Source organism: Megalobrama amblycephala, linkage group LG12 (assembly GCF_018812025.1).
Source record: "Megalobrama amblycephala isolate DHTTF-2021 linkage group LG12, ASM1881202v1, whole genome shotgun sequence".
In the NCBI taxonomy this organism is placed as follows: domain Eukaryota; kingdom Metazoa; phylum Chordata; class Actinopteri; order Cypriniformes; family Xenocyprididae; genus Megalobrama; species Megalobrama amblycephala.
In genome coordinates, this window is record NC_063055.1 from 37,513,203 (window position 1) to 37,539,718 (window position 26,516).

General features: G+C 36.9%; 1 protein-coding gene across 3 annotated transcripts in view; it reads left to right on the forward strand.

The window, feature by feature from the left end:
• Positions 1-471: 471 nt before the first annotated feature.
• The window catches only part of dbnlb (drebrin-like b), a 31,426-nt gene continuing 5,381 nt past the window's right edge, over positions 472-26,516 (forward strand). The window contains exons 1-11 of one of the 3 annotated variants that reach the window (XM_048210979.1): positions 472-721; positions 6,654-6,709; positions 7,973-8,085; positions 8,544-8,618; positions 11,897-12,043; positions 14,603-14,680; positions 15,223-15,374; positions 15,776-15,830; positions 21,997-22,074; positions 22,613-22,727; positions 23,548-23,640. In XM_048210979.1, coding sequence (XP_048066936.1) covers positions 639-721; positions 6,654-6,709; positions 7,973-8,085; positions 8,544-8,618; positions 11,897-12,043; positions 14,603-14,680; positions 15,223-15,374; positions 15,776-15,830; positions 21,997-22,074; positions 22,613-22,727; positions 23,548-23,640 — 1,045 coding nt within the window. In that variant the 5' untranslated portion in view covers positions 472-638. The remainder of the gene's footprint in view (positions 722-6,653; positions 6,710-7,972; positions 8,086-8,543; positions 8,619-11,896; positions 12,044-14,602; positions 14,681-15,222; positions 15,375-15,775; positions 15,831-21,996; positions 22,075-22,612; positions 22,728-23,547; positions 23,641-26,516) is intronic. The other 2 variants (XM_048210978.1, XM_048210980.1) reach the window with 2 other exon arrangements.

Consider the following 26,516-nt stretch of genomic DNA (forward strand, 5'->3'; position numbering starts at 1 on the left):
TATCTTCTGCACCTCAAATGACGGTATTACGTTGCTTTCTATGGGAGATTAAAAAAAAACTCTCAGATTTCATCAAAAATATCTTAATTTGTGTTCCGAAGAAGGTCTTACGGGTGTGGAACGACATGAGGGAGAGTAATTAAAGACAGAAATTTCATTTTTGGGTGAACTAAGCCTTTAAACCAAGCAGGGTAACGGTAATCACATGCGACTTTCATCTCTGGCCAGCAGATGTCGTTGCCGCTCGGTTCTTATTCATTTTAAAACTTCTACTACGACGAAGGCTGGGAATGTGTAATTTTAACGTTGCCTGGAAACCTTCAGAAGTCGCATAACCTAATTCATAATATTCATAATAAGGCGAGTCATCATTCGCCAGCTGACATACCAGCGTCAGCGCTGCAGCAAATCAGGAAGGCTTATTGGACGAACCTCACTTTGCGTAATTAATATTCATGAGCTCTGCCTTCACCATAGTAGGGTTCGTAACGTCGCTCCAGGGAGGAGTGAGTGCTACGTGATGTGGCGCTGCGCGCTTCCTGTCTGCGTAGAGCCGAGAGATCCCCATCTACCCCTGGAGTTCACTGCAGCGTCTGTCCCCGGAGTCGGACGGTCAAAACCTCACAGATTACACCATCATGGCTGTGAACCTGAGCAAAAACGGCCCTGCCTTAACCGCGGCCTATAACGAGGTGGTGGATGAGAAGTCAGGGACTAACTGGTGAGTAGGGTTGTGTCTCTGTTACACTCACTGACATCCTCATGTTTAGCTTGTTAGCTGCTGTTTTGGCTTCTTAAGCGCCCTGTTTGTGTTTATCATCACATAAATCTAATTTCTGATCAATGCAATGAGCGTTTATGATGTTAGCGAGATCACTGCACTTTATTCCTGTGGCCATCAAGCATTCACACCTCATGCACAAAACACACTGAAATGATTTCCTCCCACTGTTGCTTTCAGGCCAACAGCATGAAAGAAAGTTCTTGTTAAATTATGCACATGCTTTGACCTGCTTTGCATGGGATCAGTTGATCTGATGAGTTCAGAAGCATCCCAACTTTTGGATAACATGAGATTTAAGAAGTGCACTTATTTTGAACCACTCCCACCTCCTTATTTCCCTGTAATCTTTGTCCATATATGGCTGCTGGGTTGGCAACTCCCTGCCCACTATTTGTGACTCTGGTTTACATGCAAGATTCACATTTGCTCTTTTTTTTTTAGCCAGAATGGTAATGCAGAAGTGTTGAGGCAAACTGTACAGAGATCAGTAAGACACTTCCTTCCACAATTGTTATACGGACTTTCCCGTCATACGGAAACAATATTAATGTTTGACAGGTTTCAATCAGACCAAAGTCCTGTAGGTTTGTGCTTTCAAGTGTAAATGAGTTTCATTTTCAAGAAGTGATCAGTTCAGTTCGCTGCTGCTGCTTGAGCTGGGTCGTGAATGTTATAGAAATCAAAAGTGATCATAAATGACCTACATTAATTACACTCATCATGCTACCCAGAGATCTGACATCATTTGGGAAAAATTACACAAATACAGACACTCGAGTTTTGCAAATGGGTAAAAATAACATGTACGTTACCGTTTAAAAGTTTGGGGTCAGTACAATTCTTTTTTTTTTATATGATTTTTACATGCAGTGAACATTTTTTCTTTTGTCAAATCAACTTAGATAATTAATGTGGTTCAGATAACATACTATTTTGATTTTCTGTTGATTAAATCAATCGCCTTCATTGTATTAAAGGTGCAATATGTAAGATTTGTCCGCTAGAAGCCTATTCAAAATGAAGGCGTAGCTTGATGACGCCAAGTTTGAGCGTGGAATCATGGGACATGTGATCCTTGGTTAAAATTGCACGATTTACAAATAGTTGCAAACATTTGGGATATTGGGTTTTTGGATATTTTACTGCAAAATCTTACATATTACACCTTTAACTCAAATTTTTAAATTGTTAACTCAAAATTTTAAGGCAACCAGCTAACTTACTTTAAGTTAAACCAACAATTCTTTTTTTAGTTTATATTTCAAATAAATAACCTGAAAAAAATGTAATGAAGCAACTGTTTTCAACACTGATAATAATCATAAATGTTTCTTGAGCATCAAATTATCATATTAGAATGATTTCTGAAGGATCATGTGACACTGAAGACTGGAGTAATGATGCTGAAAATTCAGCTTTGATGACAGGAATAAATTACATTTTACAATATATTCACATAGAAAACTCTTTTGTTATTTTCAATTGTAAAAATAGCTATTTTTACTGTATTATTAATCAAATAAATGCAGCAGAAGAGACTTCTTTCAAAAACATTAAAAAATCTTACTGACCCCAAATTTTGAATGGTAGTTATTGTTGTAGTTTTGCATTTAATCGCCACTTTCTGTAAATTCACATTTATGGTGTTTTTTATTTTTTTGCCACCTTAAACAAACATAGACCAGGGCAATTAACTGGTTGATATTGAGTCTGTGTGGCTAGTAAATAGAAATGTCATCTATTTTTAATCTGTTTTTCTGTCAGTAAATTGTATTAATCTATCTACAGTTGGGTCCAAAATGTAGACTTTAAAATCTCATGTAATCGCATAATAAACAAGGCTTTTATATAATATATATATAGATATATAAAGTTATGTAAAATGAATTTTAAAACTTCTTCTCAAATCATGCTGGATAACACATGATCAACAAATCTATCTCTGTTGTCCTGATAATATACTGTAGTAGCATTTCCACTGTTGGATTATTGAATAACCTCATTGTATGAGAAACGATCTATATGATATTGGTAATGGCCAGTCAAACACTATTTGAGAGTGGTTTATATACGCAGATGAAGGAGTTTATGATTTGTTGCTGCTCTGGGGAAGGAATTTGCTGGCATATGTTTGTTGTTAAAGAGGTCAGGGTGGTTTTGATAGACAAATTGTCACAAAATCAACGGAGTCAGCAACTCAACATTGCCTATTAAAGAAGCAGCTGCGTCTTAACAATTGCCACTTTCATTTCCATCTCAAACCACAACAGAGCATGAATGTCACAGGATGATCTGACCTGAGAGACCTTCTAGAAATAAGACTGCTGCAGTTCTTATTCCTCATTATAACACTTCCTGTTTCTGACTGTCAAGAGAGGAGTTGACTTGAGCTCTGTGTTTCAAAGAGGAAGTTGACACAGCTTCCTTTCTATACAAGTGTCTTTGTTTAGAATGAGAATTAAAAGTGATTTCACACACACAAAGTGCAGCTTTAAAAACTTCTTCATATTATAAACATTCAGAGAGGTGTTTAAAGGCCTGTTTTTGGCATGATGCTTTTCCTTTTGCATTCAGCTAATATCAGTCAACAAACTGTTATATAAGCCTGGCCAACTTGAATATTCAAGCACAATTAGATGCGAAAGTACCCGCATCTCTATTTATGTGTGCGTAGCACATGTGCAAATGCTCTTTCACATCTTCCTGAGCTTGAACGGACATATTCACACAAAATTGTCAAAATGTCGTCTTATCGAGTATCATCGTAAACATAGTTGGTTATTACTTAATAGGGCTGGGACAATAAATCGATTCATGGATAGATTCTGAGATTTTCCGAAAGCATCACGATTCTCCCTTGAATAGATTCTGAGCTTCGTTTTAACAGCAGATGGCGCTCTAGATTAGTTTTTAACCGCACGCTCAAATGCTCAAAGAAGAGCGCTCGTGCATTTGGCTGAGTCTGACCCTGCATCCCATGTGCATACTATCCACCCTAAATAGTATTGAATATTACTAATGTCACATACTATTTAGGATGGATAGTATGCACATTGAGATGCAGTCTGAGAATGTATTTGCACTAGGGCTGCACGATATATCGCATGAGATTGTCACGCGCATTTCGTCAGTAAAGCCGGTTCCCTGATTACCGCTAAATCGCCATCACCTGCTAAATGCGAAATGCGCGTGACAATCTCATGCGATATATCGTGCAGCCATAATTTGCACCTCAGAATGCTTTTATGATGCAGGATTAATATAAACAGCCCACTGTAAACAACATTGTAATTCACTCCTTTTCGAACTTTATGAATGATTATTTTATAAAAGGTTAAAGTGGTGTGTGTAAGGAACTGGAAGCAAGCGGAGTATGTCTGTTTCTAAAGCACGCAGTGCCATCTGCTGTTGAAAACTAAGCTCATAATCGATTCAGGAGAGAATCGCGACGCATTCGGAATCAATCTAGAATCATTTCTCGATTTATTGCAGCGATTTATTGTCCCAGCCCTGTTACTTAAGTGAGTGTAAATGTGAGAAATAAAATGCATGTGTAACAGTACATTGGATTCATGCAGCTCTTAAACTGTTTTTAATGTTATTCAAACAAAAGACTTGTCTTGACTAAATAACTTTTTGTTATACAAAAAGTATACTATTTTCAGGTACTGAAATACTATTTGTATTACTAAACTATAAGCTACATGAAAAACAACTGTTTATTTAATTTGTATGTGTTTGTTCTGTTGTATTTGTGCTATTGCTCGTAATTTGATTATTTGTTCTTATTTTATTACTGACTATCTTAACAATATTTAAAATTTATATAAATTAGGCTAGTAGTTTTTGGTGTCATAACCTTATTTATTAGGGTTACGTGGAACAAAAACAATTAAAACAATAACTAAACCTATTTTATTTGATTATTACTCTTTTGTGGTGGGGCCAATAGAAAAAAATCCTTAGCGTTGAGGCCTATATGAGTAATGTCACCTTGGCAGATACAGTAGCTGAAAGCAAAATAGTTTGTTTTTTTAATATATATATATTTTAGTTTAGTTTAGTTATGAAATATGTTTTAGTTAACTATAATAACTCTGGTCAACAACCCTACTTTCTGTATTAGAGAATCTTTCCTTAAGTTAAAGGACAGTTCACTCAAAAATAAAAGTTCTGTCATCATTTTCTCACCCTCGTGTCGTTCCAAACCTTACATTTTTTTCATAAACTACAATCTGAGGTTCAATATTTCAGTATCGCCAAAATAAGATAGGAGTCTAATTTATGATGTTTCAGGCCCCAGGCCCCTGATCTATGTCTCTTTAATGTAATTATTTGCACGCTTTCCTGTAGTTCAAACAGTACAGCATGACGCTAAGGTCATGGGTTCAATTCCCAGGGAATGCAAGAACTGATTAAAGAAAATGCATTGAAGGTATACAATGTAAATTGCTTTGGATAATGCATGAATGTAAATCCAAATATAAAAATATAATAACTTGAGCTGCCTCTGAAGTGGCTTTCTTTTCTAGCTGACATCACAAACTCCTCTTACTTCTTAATCCCTCCCCTCCAATCACATGGCTCCACTCTGATATGTTATGCCCACTTTTCACGATCCAATCAAATCCCGATTTATAAAAAGTCTCAACCTGATTTATTTTTCATAAAATTACTTGGGAATGCATTATGGAAGTAAAATCACTTGTGAACAGCGTTTCATGTTGACTTTAAAGCTCTTTTACATTAATTCGAAATTTCTCTCCATTTGCTGTTGTCTAGTTATTGATCTATATTAGTTAATAGTGCTTTGACTACTTACTTTTGTTGAAGTATGACAGTTATTTTTATGGTCTATTTAAAAACCTTAAAAGTAGGGGTACACGATGTATCGCACAATATGAAAAATCGCGCTTAAAGGCAATTCTTAGTGCAATTATGAAATCGCAAAAGCTGGGATTTGTTTTTGGTTTTGTTTTTTAGTGCAGCTTGTCAAAGTATGGCTCCAAATGCTAATCCATCTGAAAGCACTGCGAGTTTGAGTCTCTTATAATGTACATTTTAAAAAGCAACACGCTTCAGACATCTTTCCAGACATGAAGCATTTATTAACATCTTGTCCAACAAAAGACAACATTTAGTAACATGTTTTTACTCCAAACTCACTTCATAACAACAGTTGAGCATCCTTCTGTGAGATGATGTGGCTTCTTACACAGAATAAGTTGTGTGTTTATTAGTCATGTTTAATCAAAGTGTTTCAGTCTTCTGTTTATTCAGCTACAGTGATAGTAAAATGCCCATAGGGATTTCCTGGAATGACAAGAGTTATCTACTACTGCGGCAGGGCATATTTGGAGTTTCTGTGCGAGAGCGCCCTCTGGCTTTCAGATGGAAAAGCATGTACTACTGATCACAGAGCCGTACAGCTCTGACAAGCTGCGCATAAAATAATCGCAGCCTTTGCCAAATCACGTGCGATTAAAATTTGCGCATCTGATCATAGCGATGTGAATGTGTACACCAGCTCTGCAATTCATCGCTCCAGTCAAGTCACGTCAGATTTATTTATATAGCACTTTATGCAGTAGATTGTTTTAAAGCAGAGCTTTACAGCATTTTGAACAATGACAGTGTCACTTTCGACTTCAGTTTCTACTATAAAGCATTTCTCCAGTGTGTTCATGTTTTCTCTCGGACGTCTGACCTCGACGGACTGAACAGAAGAAATGAACTGGAGAAAATTTAGACCTCAAAGAAGGTGGAGCCTCAGAGCCACACCCACCTATTACATCATCACCACAGATCACCAGTTGAAGTATATCGGTGTCTTTATGTAATGCATTGTCTTTACACTTGTGTCTTGCAGGGCTCTCTTCACCTATGAGGGCAACACCAATGACATCAGGCTGGCAGAGAAAGGAGGTGGGTTTTCTTCCGCCATTATAGTGTGGAGACAATTAGTGAATTACAGTCATTCACACTAGAATCATGTGTTATGTAATCTATAAAACAGTGTTTAAAGCAAACAGTATCAGCCTCAGTCCATCTTTAGCTTGCTGAGATTGTTTTGCACTGTACAGTGTGTTCTTTGAATTAATTACATCAGCGGTGCACTGAACCGACAGACTGTCAAGGACAGGCCAAGATTTATCAGATGATTCTTCCTACATTTCTGAGGGAAATGGAGAAGGTCTACTGTGAATAAACATTGATTTTAACTATGATAAAAGGGTGTTGTTATGTGGTAATGGCTTGTTATTGTGTGCGCCTATAAAAGAACTGAAACAGTAATATGATAAAAGACTCCAGTGATCATTAAAAAATAAGAAAATCTTTCATCATAATATTTTTTTAACCAATTAATATTTTTTGTAAGCCCTTTGATGTGAAATGAACTTGAAGTATTCAATATTAACAACACATTTGCATGTTCACGGTTCTCTGATGTCTGTTAATGAACATGCAGATGAACAAATACAGTGATTTGTTTTATTTTTTATTAAGTTTTAATTTTTATATATTTTGTCACAAACCCCAGTTTTGATATTGCAACGGATCAGTAACAAAAATGTCAGTTTTTAACATGTTATTACTATATTTATCTCTTTGCATCAGTCTCTCTATTGATGCAAGAAAAATATTTTTTTTCAATATTCATGAGAAATTTTATTTGAATGTATATAGTATATCATTATATGATTATAAGAACACTTTTATTTCAACTCCATTGAAATGAATGGATTTAATAAAATTCCTTTGAACTTATGACAGCTCAAAAACAGTCCAAATTTACAAAACGTCTAAAAATGTCTAACAAAACAATTTAATATTACTCTGGAATGTTTTAGAACAAAATATATAAAGTAAAGTGAGTAAAATAATCACTTTCCAGATGAAAAAGATGCATTTCTAATGCTGCAGTGGTTCATCAATAGGTGTGCATATTCATAGTAATCAACAAAATTCATTTCCAAAAGTCTGTGTGAGATATGGGAAAGAGGCTAAATTTATTTTACAAAAGTCTACATAACATCATATGTAAAGCCTCAGCTGATCCTTGGGTCAAAATGGACGCAAATGCAAAAGGAACTGGCTCATCCAGTCAGATTTTAGGGCCATATTTATCATTTTATATCGTATTATTTAAAATACAAGATTCTACACCAGATCTTCGTTATTTTTTAGATGGTGGTCTGGAGGAGTTGGTTGAGGAGCTGAACAGCGGGAAGGTGATGTACGCTTTTTGCCGAGTTCAAGACCCCAACTCTGGCCTTCCCAAATACGTCCTCATCAACTGGGTGAGTTTCATTCCTTCTGTAACTCGTCACATTGATTTGGTTTCTTGATATATACCACAAAGTTTCCAGATATAACCACAAAGATGCCCTTGAGATTAGTTGACCCAAATGCTGCAGTAAAGCACTTCTGTCAAATGTATTTATGAATCAATTTATCTCCTGTTCACCAAATCCAATACAAAAATTCATCAGGACTGAACCGTTTGATGGCATATTTTATTGATTCACTGGATTATGTTAAAATAGGCATTGTCACTTGGTTATTTTTGATATATAAACAATTTTTTTCATTGTCGAGTTTTCTGCAAAAAAAACCAAAACAAATTGTGATGTATGCCATAACCGTAATGTAAAATTACATAATATTTTAGTCATCGGCCACCCCTAATATGCATACTTGCAACCATATTTTGTCCAAGATTTTGACATTTATTTTTCATTGTGTCATTGTTTTTCAGACTGGTGAGGGCGTGAAAGATGCCAGAAAAGGCCAGTGTGCGAACCATGTGAGCTCTATGGCTAACTTTCTTAAGGTAACTTGGCTATTTTGTTATTCTTTTCAGTGTGTGGGTATTGTGAAACAGTAGGGGTGTAATTGTAAAAAAACAAACCATTTTCTCCACCCACGGTTCAGCACGGATTTGCACCGCGGTTAATCTCAGATCTGACGATGCATATGTTTCTGTCGATGGATATGCTTCGCATGCGTTTCATGTGAGAGTAGCTGTCTAATCAACTGTTAGTATGTGAATCTGTTGCTGACATCACAGTTCCTCATGTGTTGGTGCGTTGCAGTTCAGCATGGCAAGCAAAGGAGACAAGCCGCCTGCATCATATAAATCTCCTGTCTGAGAACATTCTGGCTTCCTAATACGTTACAACAGCGAACGTCAAAAAACACTTACAAAACAGTCACTCTTTTTTTCAAACAAAATTTGTTCAATGCAAGTACCGTCAACACGCCATCACGTGTTGATAGTGCCGAGCACAGGTGAGACTGAAACCGCTAACATTGAAGTTTATCATTTGTGTGTTTTTAAGAGCAAGAAAACGTGAAAGAACTGTGCTCACATATCCGAAGTGCGCACGCAGAAAGCCACATCTCAGACAGCTTGCGAATACTAAATTGAGTTCTTCTTTCACTTGAATGGACAAATTCACATAAAATTATGTCAACATGCCCGTTTTGGCGAGTATCCTAGTAAACAGTTGGTTATGTCTTAAGTGAATGTAAACAGTCGAGAAAGGCAACTCATGTGTAACAGTATCAGTATACTGGATCAGTGCATTCTGCCTTAAAGTGACAGCAGCCTAATGTAGGCTGTCTGTGTTTTTATTCTAACAACAAAAGACAAAGAAAAAGTCACTCACTGCTTTTGACTGAATAATTTTTGTAACTTTAATAAGGATTAATCTATATTTAATTTATACAGACTATGTAGGGTTATTTTACATTTGATTACTTTATTCAATTTCTGTACCTGAAAACTACTGTTAGACTTACCTGAAAATCGTATTTAATTTGTATCTTTTCTCTATTAAATTTGTGCGATTTGCTTGTAGTTTATTTGTTTTTATTTTCTTTATTTTTATTTGACAGTAGTCATTTTATTTTCCTGAACTTACAGCACATACTGACTGTACTGTGTCCCTAAAACCGTGATATACAAACTGAACCGTGATAAAAAGAAGTACCTTTTATAATTTCAAATCAAGACATGATCAAGTCGTCTTCACTAGGTGTAGACTGGGGCGCTCAAGACTTACCCATGGGTTTTTATTAATTGGAGAAGTTCCTCCTTTATGTCTTTCATGTAATGTTCCTTTGACTATTAAGCATATTCTGTTGAATTGTAATTTTTATGATACTGCTAGAAAAAGCTTTTATTCAGAAACATGTTTGCATGGAATATTTGAAAATGTACCACCTGAATGTATTTTAGATTTTCTATCTTATGTTAAGCTGAAATGCTTTATATAATGTAAATTTTATGGATGATATTGACCTTTTTTGCCATGTAAATAGCCATGATGCTAACATGGCGTAAAAACTTAATAAACAAACAAACAGACTGAACCATGAGGAATTTGAACCGTTAAACTCCTAGTGAGTAGTGTGTTTGGTTGTGTGATTGAGTTAATGATCGATGAACTTCCACAATAACTCACATTGCTGCAATTAACAGGCAAGAGGCGCACAACAGGACATGATATCATGGGCTATATCTAGAGCGACACATCTGATTTGACTTTGTTGGTAGTTGTTCAGAGCTTGACGACATCCAACCACAAGCTCTCACTGCTTCTAAAAGTGTCACGGCTAGTTCAAAATTGAAAGCAGAAATTAACTTTCCCTTTTCAGGGGCATTTTTTGCCCAGTTTAATTGATTTCTATGGTCATTTTTACCATTATAAGGGCAGGTTTTTTAACGTTATTAAATGCATGCGTCATCTTTTATATCAAATACTTAAATTTAATCAGTTGAAGTACAGTAATAATACACTATAGGGCTTTTACCAAACAAATTAAATTAGTATAAACAAAAGTGGCACAGAAGCTACATCTAAAGTGGCTTTGGACACTGCCAGTAGGTTTTAATGAGTGAGTCATTGAGTCTTTCATTCAAACGATTCGTTCAAACAGCATATTCTTTCAGGAATGAAGCATGTGACTGTATTTTCAAATGGGTCATTGAATAATTCACTCAACTGTGGATTAATCCAGTAAAGGAACACCACTGTCTGCTGCTAAGAGACGTGTTCTAATGTAATTTGTTTGGAACTATTTTCATTGGCAATATTTTGTCTGAAATGTAAATGACTAAATATTAACATTTTGTTTATTGAACTGTTGTACAAAAGCCATATTACATTTTCAATCAAGCTGATATTCATGAAAACATTAACTCGCCTTCATGTCTTTCCAAACCTGTGAGACTTTCGTTAATCTTCGTAACACAAATGAAGATCTTTTTGTTGAAATCTGAGAGATTTCTGTCCCTCCATTGACAGTCAATGCAACTACCACTTTGACGCTTCAAAAAGTTAATAGAGATCGTAAAACTAATCCATATGAATTGAGCGGTTTAGTCCAATTTTTCTGTAGAGACTCGATCACTTTATATGATGAACAGATTTATTAAAATTTAGGCTTTTATTCAGTTCTCCATTGTTTTAAATTCATGTCATCACAATGCTTCATGGGATTGTAGTTCTTTCCCTCACTAAATTACAGTCTCAGTACCTTTGTCTTTTTGTCCAATTTTCAAATACTTTTTTGCTTCAAAAAAGTTTGTAATATTGTGATTTACCTTGTAGCTGGTTGGTTTGGTTCATTACTTATAAGACATTAACAAAGACTCTTTTTAAAAAAAAAAAAAAATTCTCTATGGGATAAAATTCTATACTTCTGGAAACGACACCGCCTAAAAAAGTGGGCGGGCACTAATGCGCTCTATCGTAAGAAAGGGTCGGGCATTATGTAGACCAAATATTTAGAGAAGTCTGTTGTTTTCGTTGGATTATACAGTTATGACATTTTAATGAAAAAATTACCAAGTCAAAAAAGAAATTCAAAATTAAACTTATAGTATAAGATGCATTTAGAACATGGAAAATGTAGTCTATCTAAGCTAGCTGTGTTTATGTTCAGTAAGAGCTTACAACAAAAAGAGTGTGCGTAGACATGTTTCGTTTGAAACCAGACTGTGAATTTTGACACTTACATTTGATGGTTTCATACGCATGTTTAAAACGAGTATTGAAAACGTGTTTTGTGTGTGGGACTAAACTGACGGTGCTGTTTCTGCAGGGAGCTCACGTGACGATAAACGCACGAGCGGAGGAGGACGTGGAGCCTGACGCCATCATGCAGAAAGTGGCTAAAGCCTCAGGAGCCAACTACAGCTTTCACAAAGAGTCCAATCGCTTCAGAGACGCTGGGCCGCAGGGGCCTGTGGTTAGTGTCACGCACATCATGCACCAGAGCAGTGTCCAGTGCAGCTTTTATTTCTAGTCCTAGAACAAGCAAATACTACTGACAGTAGTATTTGAAGAGATTTATGTTATAATTTTCATTTCAAATAAATGCTGTAAAATGTTTTACATCATTTTAAGCAGCACAGCTGTTTTCAACATGATGATAGCAGAAGAGACGTCTTTCAAAAACATTCAAAATGTCTTACTTGAACGGTAGTGTACATTCATCTTGGAAAACAGAATTTTCATTGCTCTTATAAGAGGCTAATCATAACAGAGGTCATTTACATACAGAAGTCTTAAAGATACAGTAGCAAAAACCGCTGGTTTATTACCAGTGGTCAGAGAGGAAATGGGCATGTAGCAATACATTTAGTAAAGCAGTTTTTGGTGCAAAATAGTTAAGGTTGTAGTTAAGATACCAACATTGACCCATTGTTGTAGTAATGAGCTGTGCATGTAATAATCTAGCTGGATTTGTACACTGCCTCAGAGAAAGATTTTCTTTTAGAACTGCTATGTTTTCGTCTTTGGCAAGTTTAGTTGGTAATAGGGATGTGTGATATTGGCAAAAAATTATCTCGAATATTTTCTGGGATTTTGTCAATAACAATGATCAGACGATATATTGTTGAGTGTGTTGTTGTGCTGCCATGGGCAGCTGACTCCTAAAGTGTTTGTTATTCTTCGTATTTTGTGTGGTGGTTATTACGCAGCAGTGACAGAAATTAAGTTTAAACTGTTTTTTACCATTTTATCTGCACACCCATGACTCATTAAGAGACTAGCTGCAACCCTTTCGGACCATGCGCCTGGCACCCCGACCATTTTTTTCGTCGTTAAACTAGCAAAAGAGGATTCGGATACGCCCTAAGTGCACCTGCACCATGTGCTTCAGACCATGTGCTTAGATCGTTAAAATAGGGCCCAGAAGCTGCATCTGAAGTGGCATTTAGATGTATTTACACAAACTGTTTAATACAGCTCAGAAGTGACATAAATGAATAACCTGCAGTTACAAATGCATAAATAATATTTTAAAAAATAAAACATTGATGATAAATGAAATCATTTTAAAATTGAAAAGATATAAAACTAAAACTGCCAGTAGGTGGCGGCAAGTCACTGTTAATGAGTGAATCATTAATTCGTTCAAACGGCTGGTCATTTCAGGAATGAAGCATTTGACTTTGTTAATGTGAGTCATTGAATCATTCATTCAACCAATTCATTCAAATGGACTGATACGTTCAGTAACAAAACACCCCTTTGTGTTTCTCAGACATGCAAAACAAGGCAATATTGTGTCTAAAATGTAACTCGCTTACCCCCCCTTTCACAGACGAGGCTTAAATGACTAAAATGCATGTTTGAGCTGTTTGAACTGAAAGTAACTTGTACTGACATCTCTTAAAATATGTCAGTGTTGTTTTGTCTCAAGATGCACACCAGTAATGTTTTTTTCTAGGGTACATTTATAAAAGCTACTTAAATGCCCTACTTGAACTAAGGCCTAATCCTGGTTTAGGCTAAGCCCTGTCTGTGGAACCAGGCCTTCATTGTTTATTAAACTGTTGTATAAAATCAATATTGCATTTGCAGTCGTGCTGTTTTTTTGTTTTGTTTTGTTTTTTTTTTCAAAAAAATAACAGCACGCTTTTGTGTGATTGCTTAACTATATCCTATGATATAAATGTAGCACACAGGGGCATTTTTACAGCATTTTAATAGAGTAAATAACGCAGTGAGAGTGTTCACTCTAAATGCACGCGGTACTCTAACCTAAACCGAAAAGGCTACGTCACAGAGTGTATGCACTCTCTAGGCATGTTTTGATTGTTTTTTGCAAAGTGAGTGGCATACTAACCCGATAATGTCAGATTGCACTTGCACATTGTTAAAACAGCAATTACGATGTTATCTTAGAGTACGATATATGTCGCACACCCCTAGCTGGTAGTTTGCAGCAGAAGGCATCAGACAGGTCTTATGATGGCACAGTGGTGTCCGGGTCAGTGCCAGCCTGCTGCCTGTTTATCTCAAACTCTCTTTCACAGTGCTGCGTCAGGAGTTTCACAGGGAGTGAGCCAGAATGCTCGGAATGTGAAAACTGTTATGGTGGTTTGGAATAATTTCACTGCTGAGCTCTAAATGTACCCACAAACTGCAATTGAGTGCTTTAAAGGACAGCTGAGTCATTTATCTGCAGTACATTGGGAATGAGTAAACATCTTTTTGATGTATTATGTAGCGGTATACTTGGTGTTAGTTCAATTAGGGTTGTTTCCAAGTCTTGCACACAGAAGCTGTGAGAGCTCCCCCACCCCATTATATGGATGTTTATTAAATATTTTAGCTAATTCGCTTATGCTTTCAGCTATAAGAGTGTCATACTCTCAGCTCTGTTTTTTTTTTTAGTTTTGAGTATGTTCAATTTCATTTCACAGAATTTTTCCACTGAAATCAGCAAGGGAAATGCAAGTCTAAAGATTCCATCTGGGTTTAGTCATAATTTACCACTCATTGTTTTTCCATACAGGGATCTGTTTACCAGAAGACTAACGCCATGTCTGAAATCAAGAGAACCAACAAAGACACTTTCTGGGCCCAAGCAGAGGTAATACAGCATACATGCTTGAATGTAGTATGTTGTGCAGTTGCCTCGCACAAAATAAGCATTTCAGTGCAGTTCTCAAGCTTTTTGATTTCAATATTTGAATACATCATGATTGACTGGATAAAATATTTCTACCTGTTAAATGTTTTTGAGCTTGGCATAAACACAAAAATGTATATTAATAAAATATATAAATAGATGTTATTAATTTACATGACTTTCACTGGTCTAGAAATCACACTTTTATAATGAATTACCTCATTTATCTAGGTTTTTATAAACCTAGATATATAAAGTCATCTTGAGGCCCACACTTACTCCGGCTCCCTTAATTGAGAACCATTGTATTAATGTAAATTCTGTTGAATTATATCAATTTACAGACTCCAGAGAATCCGGATTTATTTACAGACACACGATCGAGAAGAGAAATGATCAATTACATATTTAGTTTTTTCATGATCATACAGCCATATTCTCATTCTGCCTTTTATATTTCAGCTATCTTCCTGTTTTGCTCAATGCTTTTGTCTCTTTCTCAGAAAGACGAGGAGAAGCGTCTCCAGGAGGAGAGGAGAAGGGCAGCGGATGAGAGGCAGAAGCTGGAGAGAGAGAGGAAGGACCGAGAGGTCAAAGAGGCGGAGTTACGGGACAAGAAAGCCAAAGAGAGAGCGTCACAGATCGATGAACAGAAGTCAGTTTGCGCAGATAAACGTCTCTTTGAAGGGAATGAAATGAAAATTCTGTCATTATTTACTCACTTGTTCCAAACCTGTATGACTATCTTTGTTCTGTGGAACTGTTGGTAACCAAACAGTTTTGGTTCCCATTTACTTCCACTATATGGACAAAAACGTCAATGGAAGTCAATGGGGCCCGAAACTGTTTGATTACCAACATTCTTCAAAATATGTTCTTTTGTGTTGCGCAGAAGAAAGAAAGTCGTACAGTTTTAGAATGACATTTTGGGTGGACTATCAATGAGATCAGCTTCAATTCGATTTTAAACCATGTTGCACTTTGATATAAGGTTACCAGTCAACTGGACAGCGCCTGCTGAGTGTTAATTTTGAACCTTATGTGTTTGTGTAATAGAAAGTACCAGCAGCAGCAGGAGGTGGATAATCGAGGCCAGCAGAAACAGCAGTGGGTGAGTGTCACACACACACACACACACACACACACACACACACACACACACACACACACCTGTGTGGTTATTTAAATCCACATATCGCCACTCTGGACATGTTCTGACATGGTTCCTGTGGAGAAGCCGCAATATGTCTGAAGCCTTCATGCAAGCACAAAAACACTGGACTACTTTTATCACTTTGGTTGTGTAATATATCAAGAGACTGCTGAGAGGCGATTAACTGTTAAATCAAACATATTTTGCTAGAACAGGATTTGAGGAGGAATTTACTAACCTTTTGTATCTGAAAACACTTTTAAGCATTAAAATCTGATCTGACTGCAATCCGCCCACTTAGACAAGAAGAGACGGTTTGATCAATCATAAAGTGTGACGTTTTTTTTTTTTTTTTTTTTTTTTTGTTAAGATGTTTATAAGCAGTTAAATCTGAAATCATAATTCATAAATCTGAATTACATAATTCACGATGCTTTGGAACATGCTACGCTTTATTCATACGTATCTTTATTCACGCATTACTCCATGTTTACATTTCCATTTACAAAGTAATTACTGCAATTTAATATAAAACAATAGCAATTTAACATCTAATGTCAAAATGTTTTTAATGTAACCTTCTACATTTAAATACTTTTGCAAGTTCAAGAATAATTTATGCAATTTTTTACTATTCATTTGAAAGAATCAAAAGAGTATTTTTATGTCTATCCTTGTGGTGTTGGGCAGGTTGAGGTTGATATGGGATTTAGAAAGTAATTAAAAAGTATAGCATTATTTTTTGCTAGAGAGAGTAACTGGTACAGTAATCTAATTACACTGTAATGTAATTAGTAGCTAGTAATTAATTAATTACTTTTTTAGAGTAACTTATCCAACACTGTTTATTTGTCACTCTCATATGTAGATAAAATAAAGCAGTCCGGCCCACTAATAGCCATGTAAATATATCATAAACACTATAGCCAATCATGATCATTGTCACAATTCTACCACTGCATGTCATCCTGCCCAGTGTCTGTAATTCAGTTACAACAACAACTTCTCTTTTAATAGCATAATGTGGTTGTCTGAACCCACTGTTCTTCAGCTATCATCTTAACACTTCTATCTGCACATAGATAATCTTCAAACCACATTTCCAAAATATACTCGCTACAGCCCAGCCGAGACCGAAATTAGTGACGTGCATCATCTGTGGTTTTGTGTTTAGGCCATCTGCACAGGACACACTGAGACACATGTACAGTTCACACAGGTCTGGGGATCCGATCTGCAAGGGCCACAGCTGATTAAATCGGAAATCACTGCTGTTAATACATACCTCCCTTGATAGCATACTGTCTTGGTTGGCAGCTTAGCTGGTTTTGATACACAGCCCTCAGTTATGATGTAAATAAACCTTGTGAGCTGCCTTCCTGTATACTGCCTACATAGGCAGCTGCCTTTTAAAGGCATGGTCATGTTTACTATTGATTGGCAAACTTTTGCGGTCGAAATCCAGTCATTTCAACAGGAATCAACACGATTGAGAGTAAGAGATTTCCCCAACAGATTGCTTGAATTTGCCACACTGACCAACAGGAAGCTGCTTGGTTTAAAAGTGACTGACTTCTGTGTGAGCTGTGCTTCATACATCGCTATTCACTACGCCTACTGCACCTTAAAGTGTTAGTTCACCCAAAAAATGAAAATTATCCCATGATTTACTCTCCCTCAAGCCAACCTAAGTGTATATGACTGTCTTCTTTCAGACGAACACAATCAGAGTTATTATATTCTGTCTCTTCCAAGCTTTATAATGGCAGTGAATAGAGGTCACCATTTTGAGGCAAAACAAAGTGCATCCATCCATCGTAAATGTCAGCTCCAGTTAATAAAGGCCTTCTGAAGCGAAGCGATGGGTTTTTGTAAGAAAAAGATTCATATTTAAAACATTATTAACTATAATAACTAGCTTCTGGCAACGTCTGTACGCATCGATTTGTGGCGGAAGAGTGACTCCACGCATGACAAATGTGGAAGCACAGAGGATAGAGCGAAACAAAACACCATTCACAAATTAAAAGTCTAAAGTGAGACATTTTAACCCCCTGGAGCTGTGTGGATTACTTTTGTGATGGATGGATGCACGTTTTTGGCTTCAAAATGGCCCATTCAGTAATTTATGGGGTAATTTTCATTTTTGGGTGAACTATCCCTTTAAGGTCACATTTTAATTGTTATGGGAATTTGTGACCAATTTCGAACGGTCAACATTGGTAGCAACTTACAAATAACACTCCAAGCGGGAAGTGCTCAGAAGACTCAACTCCCAATTGATTTTCGTATATTTAAGTGTTAGCATGTTGCTAAGCTAACACTGAAATACACTAAATGCCCCCATGTACTTTAAGCAAAATCGAAGTATGAACTAGTCTGACATCTTTTTGAACGAAATCAGGCCAAAACGAAGTTCGTTTGGAGTTTGAAACAGCTTGCCAAAGCTAAATTTTCAGAAAAGTTCGCTCCGGCTGGTAAACTCCTTCGAAATTACCACTGGTCCATGGCAATTGCGCAATAAGTAGGTGTGTCTCTGAGGCTCCGCCACCTTTGGCATGGAAATATTCTCCGGTTAATTTCTTCTGTTCAGTTTGTCGAGGTCAGACGCGAGTAAAACATGAATGCACTGAAGAGCCGCTTTAAAGTAGAAACTGTTGTACTTCTAACTGAAAGACATTGACACTGTTTTTTCATGTTCAATACTGTATAGCAATCTATTGAATACAGTGCTATATAAATAAACGTGACGTGACTGCTGAATTTCAGAGCTGGTGCCAACATATCCACATCGCTATGATCACTATCACTTTCTGAACTGCTGTTTTCTCACCGCTGTGACGTGGGCGGGTGAAATAGTTAAATTTATTAAGTTTGTTGTTTTCATCTGTACCTTTTTGTATTGAATGTGTTAAAGGGATAGTTCACACCAAAATGGAAATTAAGTCATTATTTACTAACCCTGGTGTTGTTGTTAATGCCCTTCTTTCCTTGCTGTCATTCATATAATGGCATTGAATAGCGATCAGCATCAAGCTTTTAAAGCAGAACTAAGTAACTTTTTTACCTTCATAAATAGTTTTCTAAGTCCTTACGATGGTTAATTGACTTGTAGTGGTGTGTTTGAGGTGTGCACTAACCCCCTCTGGCACGTCTACGCCAGAAAAACAGCACTTGCAAGTTGAGCTGCACCGACCCGACACAATCTCGCCTCATGTTCACGTTCACGCGAGAGTGACAAAATGCTGTACGGTAATTCAAAAACAATGTATATATTATGACTTTATAAGACAATTTCGAAAATTACCCACCTCCATCTAGATTTCTTGTACTGTATTTGCAAAGCTACTGTGCTGGTGAGCGTTGTAGTCGTTGTAGTCCAGAGCTGCGCTTGGAGTATTTACGACAGTGTGATTCACTGAAGGAACCTGTAGGGGGAGCTTCGCAAATCTTACTGAGTTCCGCTTTAAATGAGATGTAGTATCATAGAATGATCCCGTGTGACACGGGTCGTATATTCCAAGTGTTCTGGGGGTTTATGATGGGGTTTGGTTTAAAAAAAAAAAATGAACAAAATTGAATTTATTTAAGGAAAATCCTGCCCTTGGCCGATGATCTTCTGTGCATGACCGCACATTCATGAGACTGTATTTGCACCACAGTTCACTCCGACTCACCCAGAAAAAGCAAAAGTTGTGAGACATCAAGATTAATAGAAATGTGACATGAAATACAATGCCTAGAAATCCCTGTGTACATTCTTCACTGAGTTAAATATCTGTGGACCGGAACTCCATTTGTCTGATGACAGTCGGAATCACAGATGTGAATGCGATTGAACACAATGGATATATTCACCTCAGAGAAGGAGGTACATGGATTGTATTTAATGTAGCGTATTTATTAGGGGGTTCAAGAGCGTAGCGCTGAAACCCTTTTGTTATTGATTACATTTCCAAGGATCAGCATTCGCCCTTAAAAGTGATCAGGCAGACCAAACTAAGTCGTAGAGACTTGAAACTTTGAGGGCTGGTATTATGGTGCATTCAAGTCCTCCTGGGAAGTTTGTATTTACGAGGTGGGAAGTCGTGTGTACGACGGGAGGTGCGTTCAAGTCACTTTCGTCGGAGTAAGATGGCGGTGTGCCTTCTCTAAATTAATTACACAAAATAACAACACTTCTGCTTCTAGAAAATGTAGAGCAAAGAATGTGCATTAGTTGTATGTTGCTTTTTTATGTTTTTTAATTAATATGAAGCCACTGTAAAATTTATTGTTACATATTACATTTTTATATTGTGATGCTATCGTATTTTTTGCTGGGAATCAGCTTACTTCGTTGTAAATAGAAACGCCTGACAATGTCACTGCTAACCTGTAAGCATTGTGCTATGTTTCTGACTGACACGCCCCCGACTCGTACAGATCGGAGCTTAAAGAAAACTACGAGCTTCCCACTGGTATCTACGACATTGTGGTGGCGTTCATGTCAGTTCTGCTCGTAAATACTATCTTTCCGACATGACTTTTCCACGCATTTTTTGTCACACAGTCTACAACATCATTAAGACTCACCCTGATCGGCCTGACGGGGGCGCTACAGCAGTCAAAAGTACAAATCCTTGGCTCAAAGCATGCCTCGCATTCGCTCGCAATTTTCAGGCATTTCCGTTTTGTTTTGTTTTTTTTGAAAAACCTACTTTTGCGAACTAGTCCTAGGCTTTTGGCCCGATCGGAACCAAAACAGTGCAGTGAGATTCTCCAGCGTCCGATTGTCAATAGTAATCAAAAAAAAGTTCCTAAGGGCCGCCAAAATGTTCGAGGTGGATGAAGCCACTTTTACTAAAATGGCTATAACTCGTGAACGGAATGAGATATTTTCACCAAACTTGGCACACATATGTAAGAGCTCATCCTATGGTCATGTAAAAAAGGATGCTGTGACTGGCCACTTGGTGGCACTATAACAGGAAAGAAACATGAAAATGGCTATAACTACTTTACCGTTAATCCGATCCAAATTGGTATGCAGGTCTTCGTCCGAGGGGCCATGACTGTCTATGAGGACATTGATGTATCTCAAAAACATGTCCGCCATCAGCTACTGAAGTTTGAGCAGCTATCAGACAAGGCGGATCGGAAAAAAATTGGGCACCAGGGGGCGTCTTAACGTTTTTCATGTGCATAAAGGATCGTGTATCACACAATTTTTTGTGCACGTCCAGGACATTTGTACCACATGGTAGAACTCCTCACTCTGAGCAACTTTGCCTCTAGGACCGCCGCTGTCCACCGAATCGTTCGTTAAATATTGGAGATTATTTAAAAAATCAACTTTGGCAAATGAGTCCTAGGTTTTTGGCTCAACCTCGATAACTGTTAAAAAGCTTTAAAAACTATATATTTCCTATGATAAATTGCCTGTATTTACTGTTAATGGTCTTTTCCATCTGTGATTGAGATGGTTACAGGCTTGCTAAATAAAAAGTATCTGTATCTGCTAAATAAAATGTGATACCTTTTTACGCATGTGTTTAACCCTGATAATTGCTGCTCGCAGCTATATTTAAGAGTAAGAGCAAGTCGGAGTGAGCCGCAGCGCTAATAGAGTCTCATGAATGCACAGTTGTGCACAGAAGATCAACGGCCAAAGTCAGGACTTTCATTAAATAATACAGTAAATTTCGGTTTGTTTTTCACCAAATCCTATCGTAAACTCCCGGAACACTTGGAATATATGACATGTTGCATGGGATCATTCTGTGATACTTTTGCAAAAAAAAATTATAATTGTTTTTTTAATCTTGATGCTGGTCGCAATCACACAGCATTAGAACAACACCAGGCTGAGTAAATGATGACTTAATTTTCATTTTAGGGTGAACTATCCCTTTAAGTATATTTATATATTCAACTTTTCTTTTGTCCGCCGCCTTGGGTGTATTTTTCACTGAGCTCTGTGAAAAATACATGCAATTCTGCTCTAGAATTTAGCCAAAAGAAATCATCTTAGAAGACCGCATAATCAAATATGATACCTCAAAATGCTGCCTACATAGGAAGCTAACTAGGTTTTGTAATGGAATCAAGTGTGTAAGAGTCAAAGTGTGCTGCTGTCTATCAGGAGGAGGAAGAGGAGGAGAGGAAGCAGGCAACACAGCAGAAACCCTTTAAACGTGGAGAGTCGGTGGAAAAAGCCAACGTGAGTGGGAGGAAGTATCAAACATCTCTTCTGGCCCTGGACAGAAGGACTTTTAACTTTCTAACTGTTTTCTTTATCCACTGTGGTAGTGTCCTTTACTGCTGACTGATCGCTTTTCTGGCTCAATCCCAGTTTATAAACCTGATGGTTCCAGTCATAATTGCTGATTTGTCAGTTTAGTAAAATACGTACTTATTATTATTATGAAGCATTGGAACATAAACATGTCATAAAATTACATCTTGATAACAGAAAACTGTGTGCTTGTTGTGGGCAATACTAACATAAACGCCCATTAAGTACTTTTGACATAATGAAGTTTTGGCAATGCAATAATGCCAGTCACACATACTTAAACTATAGGATTGGTGGTTTGCAGATTGGGATTCAGCCTTTCTTTTACTGTTCTCCTGTTTTCCCACTTTCAGTATATAACCACTTTGGGTCCCTGGCTCTTATCTTCTCCTCTATACTGCCATCAGTGTTATCAGTCGTGATACCCTTGGCTACTTTTAATGTTTGTGTGTATTTGTAACAGGAAGCTGCGGCTCTCGTTTCCCAGCGCTCCGTTAATCCCAGAGAAATGTTCAAACAGAGAGAGATGGGAATCAACACTTCTAATAAAGACAACTCTCAATACAGTCCAAAACCAGGTACCATTCATCTGTACACATGCTTAAGCCGTTTTACCAAATAATTTAGTAATTTAATAAGTTTAGTGTTTTGTCATTTCCTCATATTCAAAAATATAAAACATTTTCCTCATATTTTGAAGGTTTAATCAAACTTGTAGGGTCATTAAAACAATTTTTTAAACGATTTTAAAAACTTTTTTAATATATCTACTAAATCTGTTTACATATATAGCTATAAATTATATATCATCTGATAAATATTTTATATATGATAGTATATTTAATATATAGTAATGAATCTATATATAGAATATACAAATGGAGATAGTTAGTGGTTATAAATATTAATCTTTATATCTCATCAGGATAATAAATAATAAATACAGTCTGATTCCAAACGTGCACATTAGCCGTATTAAGCACTGCCCTGATAAGATCTCTACAAGCACAATTGACACTATAGGAAGCGTTTTATTTAAATGCCACAGTATTTGCATGCTATATTTAGCTTCCCCTTTTACTATGTGGGTCACGTTTCATGTAGTTTTTTCAAACACGTTTAAGGAATGTCTTCATCTGTCATTTAGGAGGTATTTTCGTGTGCATGCAACAGCTAACTTCTGAATGTTGGATGTTATTTGTGGTATTTCCCATTCTCTCGTTGTTCTCTGGCCATTTCAACCATGTTCGTCTGTCTGAAATTCGACACTGTCATTAAACAGCCTGCAGATCTTCTGTCTAAAACAATGTTTGTGGTCTCTTCTGCTGTGTATAACACCGTCAGCCATCTGTCAGCTTGGGTTTCTCTCTTTGTCCTTCTCTGTTCTGTGTATCTCAGGGCGGTTGAACAGCCCTTTTCTGTCCAAGCAGTCATGTGACCCAGAGCCATTTCGCTCTCCTGTGCGTCAGGCCTCGCCTTTACGAGCCAGAGGTACATAAACACGCACCTTATCGTTCACTCCTTATCTCACACGGGGAAAGGTTTGGTGTGTTATCCATCTCCATGCTCACACACGTTCACTCTCTACCTCTTTGTGTGGTGCTTTCATGCTTCTCAACTAACGTCTAACCACTCACAATTTCCTCATGCTTGCTGTAACATTTTACCTTACACCTCAAAATAAACGGGTTTGGATTTGCTTCGCAGTATGTGAGCATGTCTGAACACTTCACTGTGTGTTTGCCTTGTGCACTTAAAGGAAGAGTTCACCCAAAAGCTGAATATTTGAAGAGTATCATGCCAACTCTTTTCATTATAATGCAAGTGAATGAGGGATACCATTAAAGGATCATAAAAGTAGTCGATGCTCATGCGCTACATTTCTACGAGTCTCCTGAAGTCATTTTGTGTGAGCAACAGATTGAAATGTAAGATGTATTACAATCAAGAAGATAAAGGGCTAGATTTACTAACCCTTTGGGGCGTTAAAACAACTGTCGGGATGTACTAAAGTCTCAAATATTAACGATGAAAAGGCGTGGACACAGTGTTCAGCTGCAAAACTGGTTACATCACATGCCCACCGCGGCACCGCCTCCTACAGACAGTTTTTTTTATAGTAATAAAAATAATTTAGTTCAGTTTAGAGAACAGACATTACAATTAAAAACTGAACTTGTCTGCTCAATGCAGCGTGAGCCGAACGAGAGTCGCAGCACAGATCATTTATCACGAGAGTCTGACTGACAAGACGATGGCGGAAGATTTGGTTTCAAATCGAAATGTAAAAGCACCTCTTTGGCAATATTTTTGGATTTAAATCCAATGCCTATAGAGAACCTGCGAAGGATTAGCTGTGTTTTTCATTAATAAAAAATAATGAATCCTCCCATAAATTTTGCATCTGAAAGGGAAACTCCTACAATTGCATATGCAATAAAATCAGCCACAAAAATAACTGTGTCCACTAGGGATGTGACGGTGAGGACATTTTCCGACCGGTTAATCGACATGTGGCACCGTGTGCACCTTTCTTTTAAATCACTAATTCAGTTGAAGCACGGGCATTCATAAATGCACACGGCTCGGCGCCGTTTACTCGAATTAGCGCATTACAGGCCTGAAAACGCAAGCTTTTAAAATCGTTTTTGAAATCAAAACCGTTGTTGTTTACGTTTAGACAATAAAAACACACATTTGTGAAAACAGTGACATTATGCACATGCATATTACATGTTCAGTCTATAGGTGTGTAGTGTTTCTTTACAAAGTGACATCGCCAACTACTGGCCTGGCATGAATAGTACAGTGTTTTTAGTAGTTTTCGCAGATCCTTGTGAACGGGGGTCATTTTGACAATGTTGTCTGTGTGCAAAAAAACGGGAAGGAACATTTTTAGTACGTCCTTGTCGTGTAAAAAAAAACGTACCATAAGTCAATTATCTTCCCCTTGAGTGAACTGTTAATTGCTGTGACTGACTGAGTTGAGTTGAATTAAAGAACCAAATCAGTTTGATTTAAGTCTTAATGAATCATTCGACTGCTTTTGTGAACTGATTCATTGGAAAGATCTGACTCAAATGAATGGTTAGTTCATGAATTGGGAATTGCTACTTTTCTAGGGCCCTATAAAATCCGTTTTATTTTTTCCCAAATTCCGTTTTTTTCCGTTTTAATTTTTCTGGATTCCGTTTTTTTCCGTTTTATTTATTTTTTGACTCCATTTTAATGGTTAAATTAAATTTTAGTAATCAAAAAGCATGTCTAATTTATTGAAATAATGAATCTTGTCCAATTTACCAACAATTTAATAAAAGTTTAACAAAAAAATTAAAAATTTTTTAGGGCCCTACGTTTTATTCTTTCCCCTCAAATTTTATTTTTACTAAATTCTGTTTTCTGGATTCCATTTTAATGGTTTAATTCCATTTTAATAATCAAAAAGCATGTCTAATTAATTGAATTCTTAAAAACAACAATATTAATTATTAAAAAATATATTTTTATGATTTTTTTTTTTCTTCAGAAATTCTGTTGTGTATTCAAATTTTTCTGGCAATCAAATGAACGCATACCATTTAATTTATCTTTTAATCATGAAATTAAACTTTTTTGCCAAACAATGTGCTGCACAACAGAGCTTTACTGTTAAAATCAAAACACGGAAGAAACACTGAGATTATTGTTTAAAATATATTTTAATAATTTATTATTAAATTAATTTATCTAAATTCTACTGTACAACAGTAATATGTTTCTGTAAAGTTAAATCAAACTTTTATTTTGACGGTTTGCCTAGAGCTTTGAGTTTCTCTGTGTTTATGATGGTAGTTTTCTCAAACGAAGCAGTTAAATGCTGATGAAGTGACTTTCAGAGCAGCTCTGGAGATGAATTCATGCGTTCATATAGTGAGGAGACAGAGGACGGAAACACCGCGAGCGTCACGCGCTTCAGCGTGCGTGCGCCGGCGCGATTGTGTGTGAGGCGGTGTGAGGTAAATTAAACCGCGCTTCCGCATCATTCATTTCAGAGTCACACAGGCATGCAGGATTCATGTTTAAATAGTCTTTTTGCGGTTTAATATTCACAGACACTAGTCTATATCGCGATTTAATTTAAGTGTACAGACCTGCTTTTAATTCATTCATCAAAAATTTGACAAATTCCGTGACATTCCGCGTTATATAGTAAATTCCGTTTTTATGACTGGATTATATTATTATAGGGCCCTACTTTTCCACGAGTGTGCCAAGGACAGTTAGGATTTTCGCTCAGTGCTGTCGAATGACTTGGAATATAGTGCATGAGTCATATGGACCATCGTTATGATGCTTTATGGTGTTATTTTGGAGCCTGAAGCCCCAGT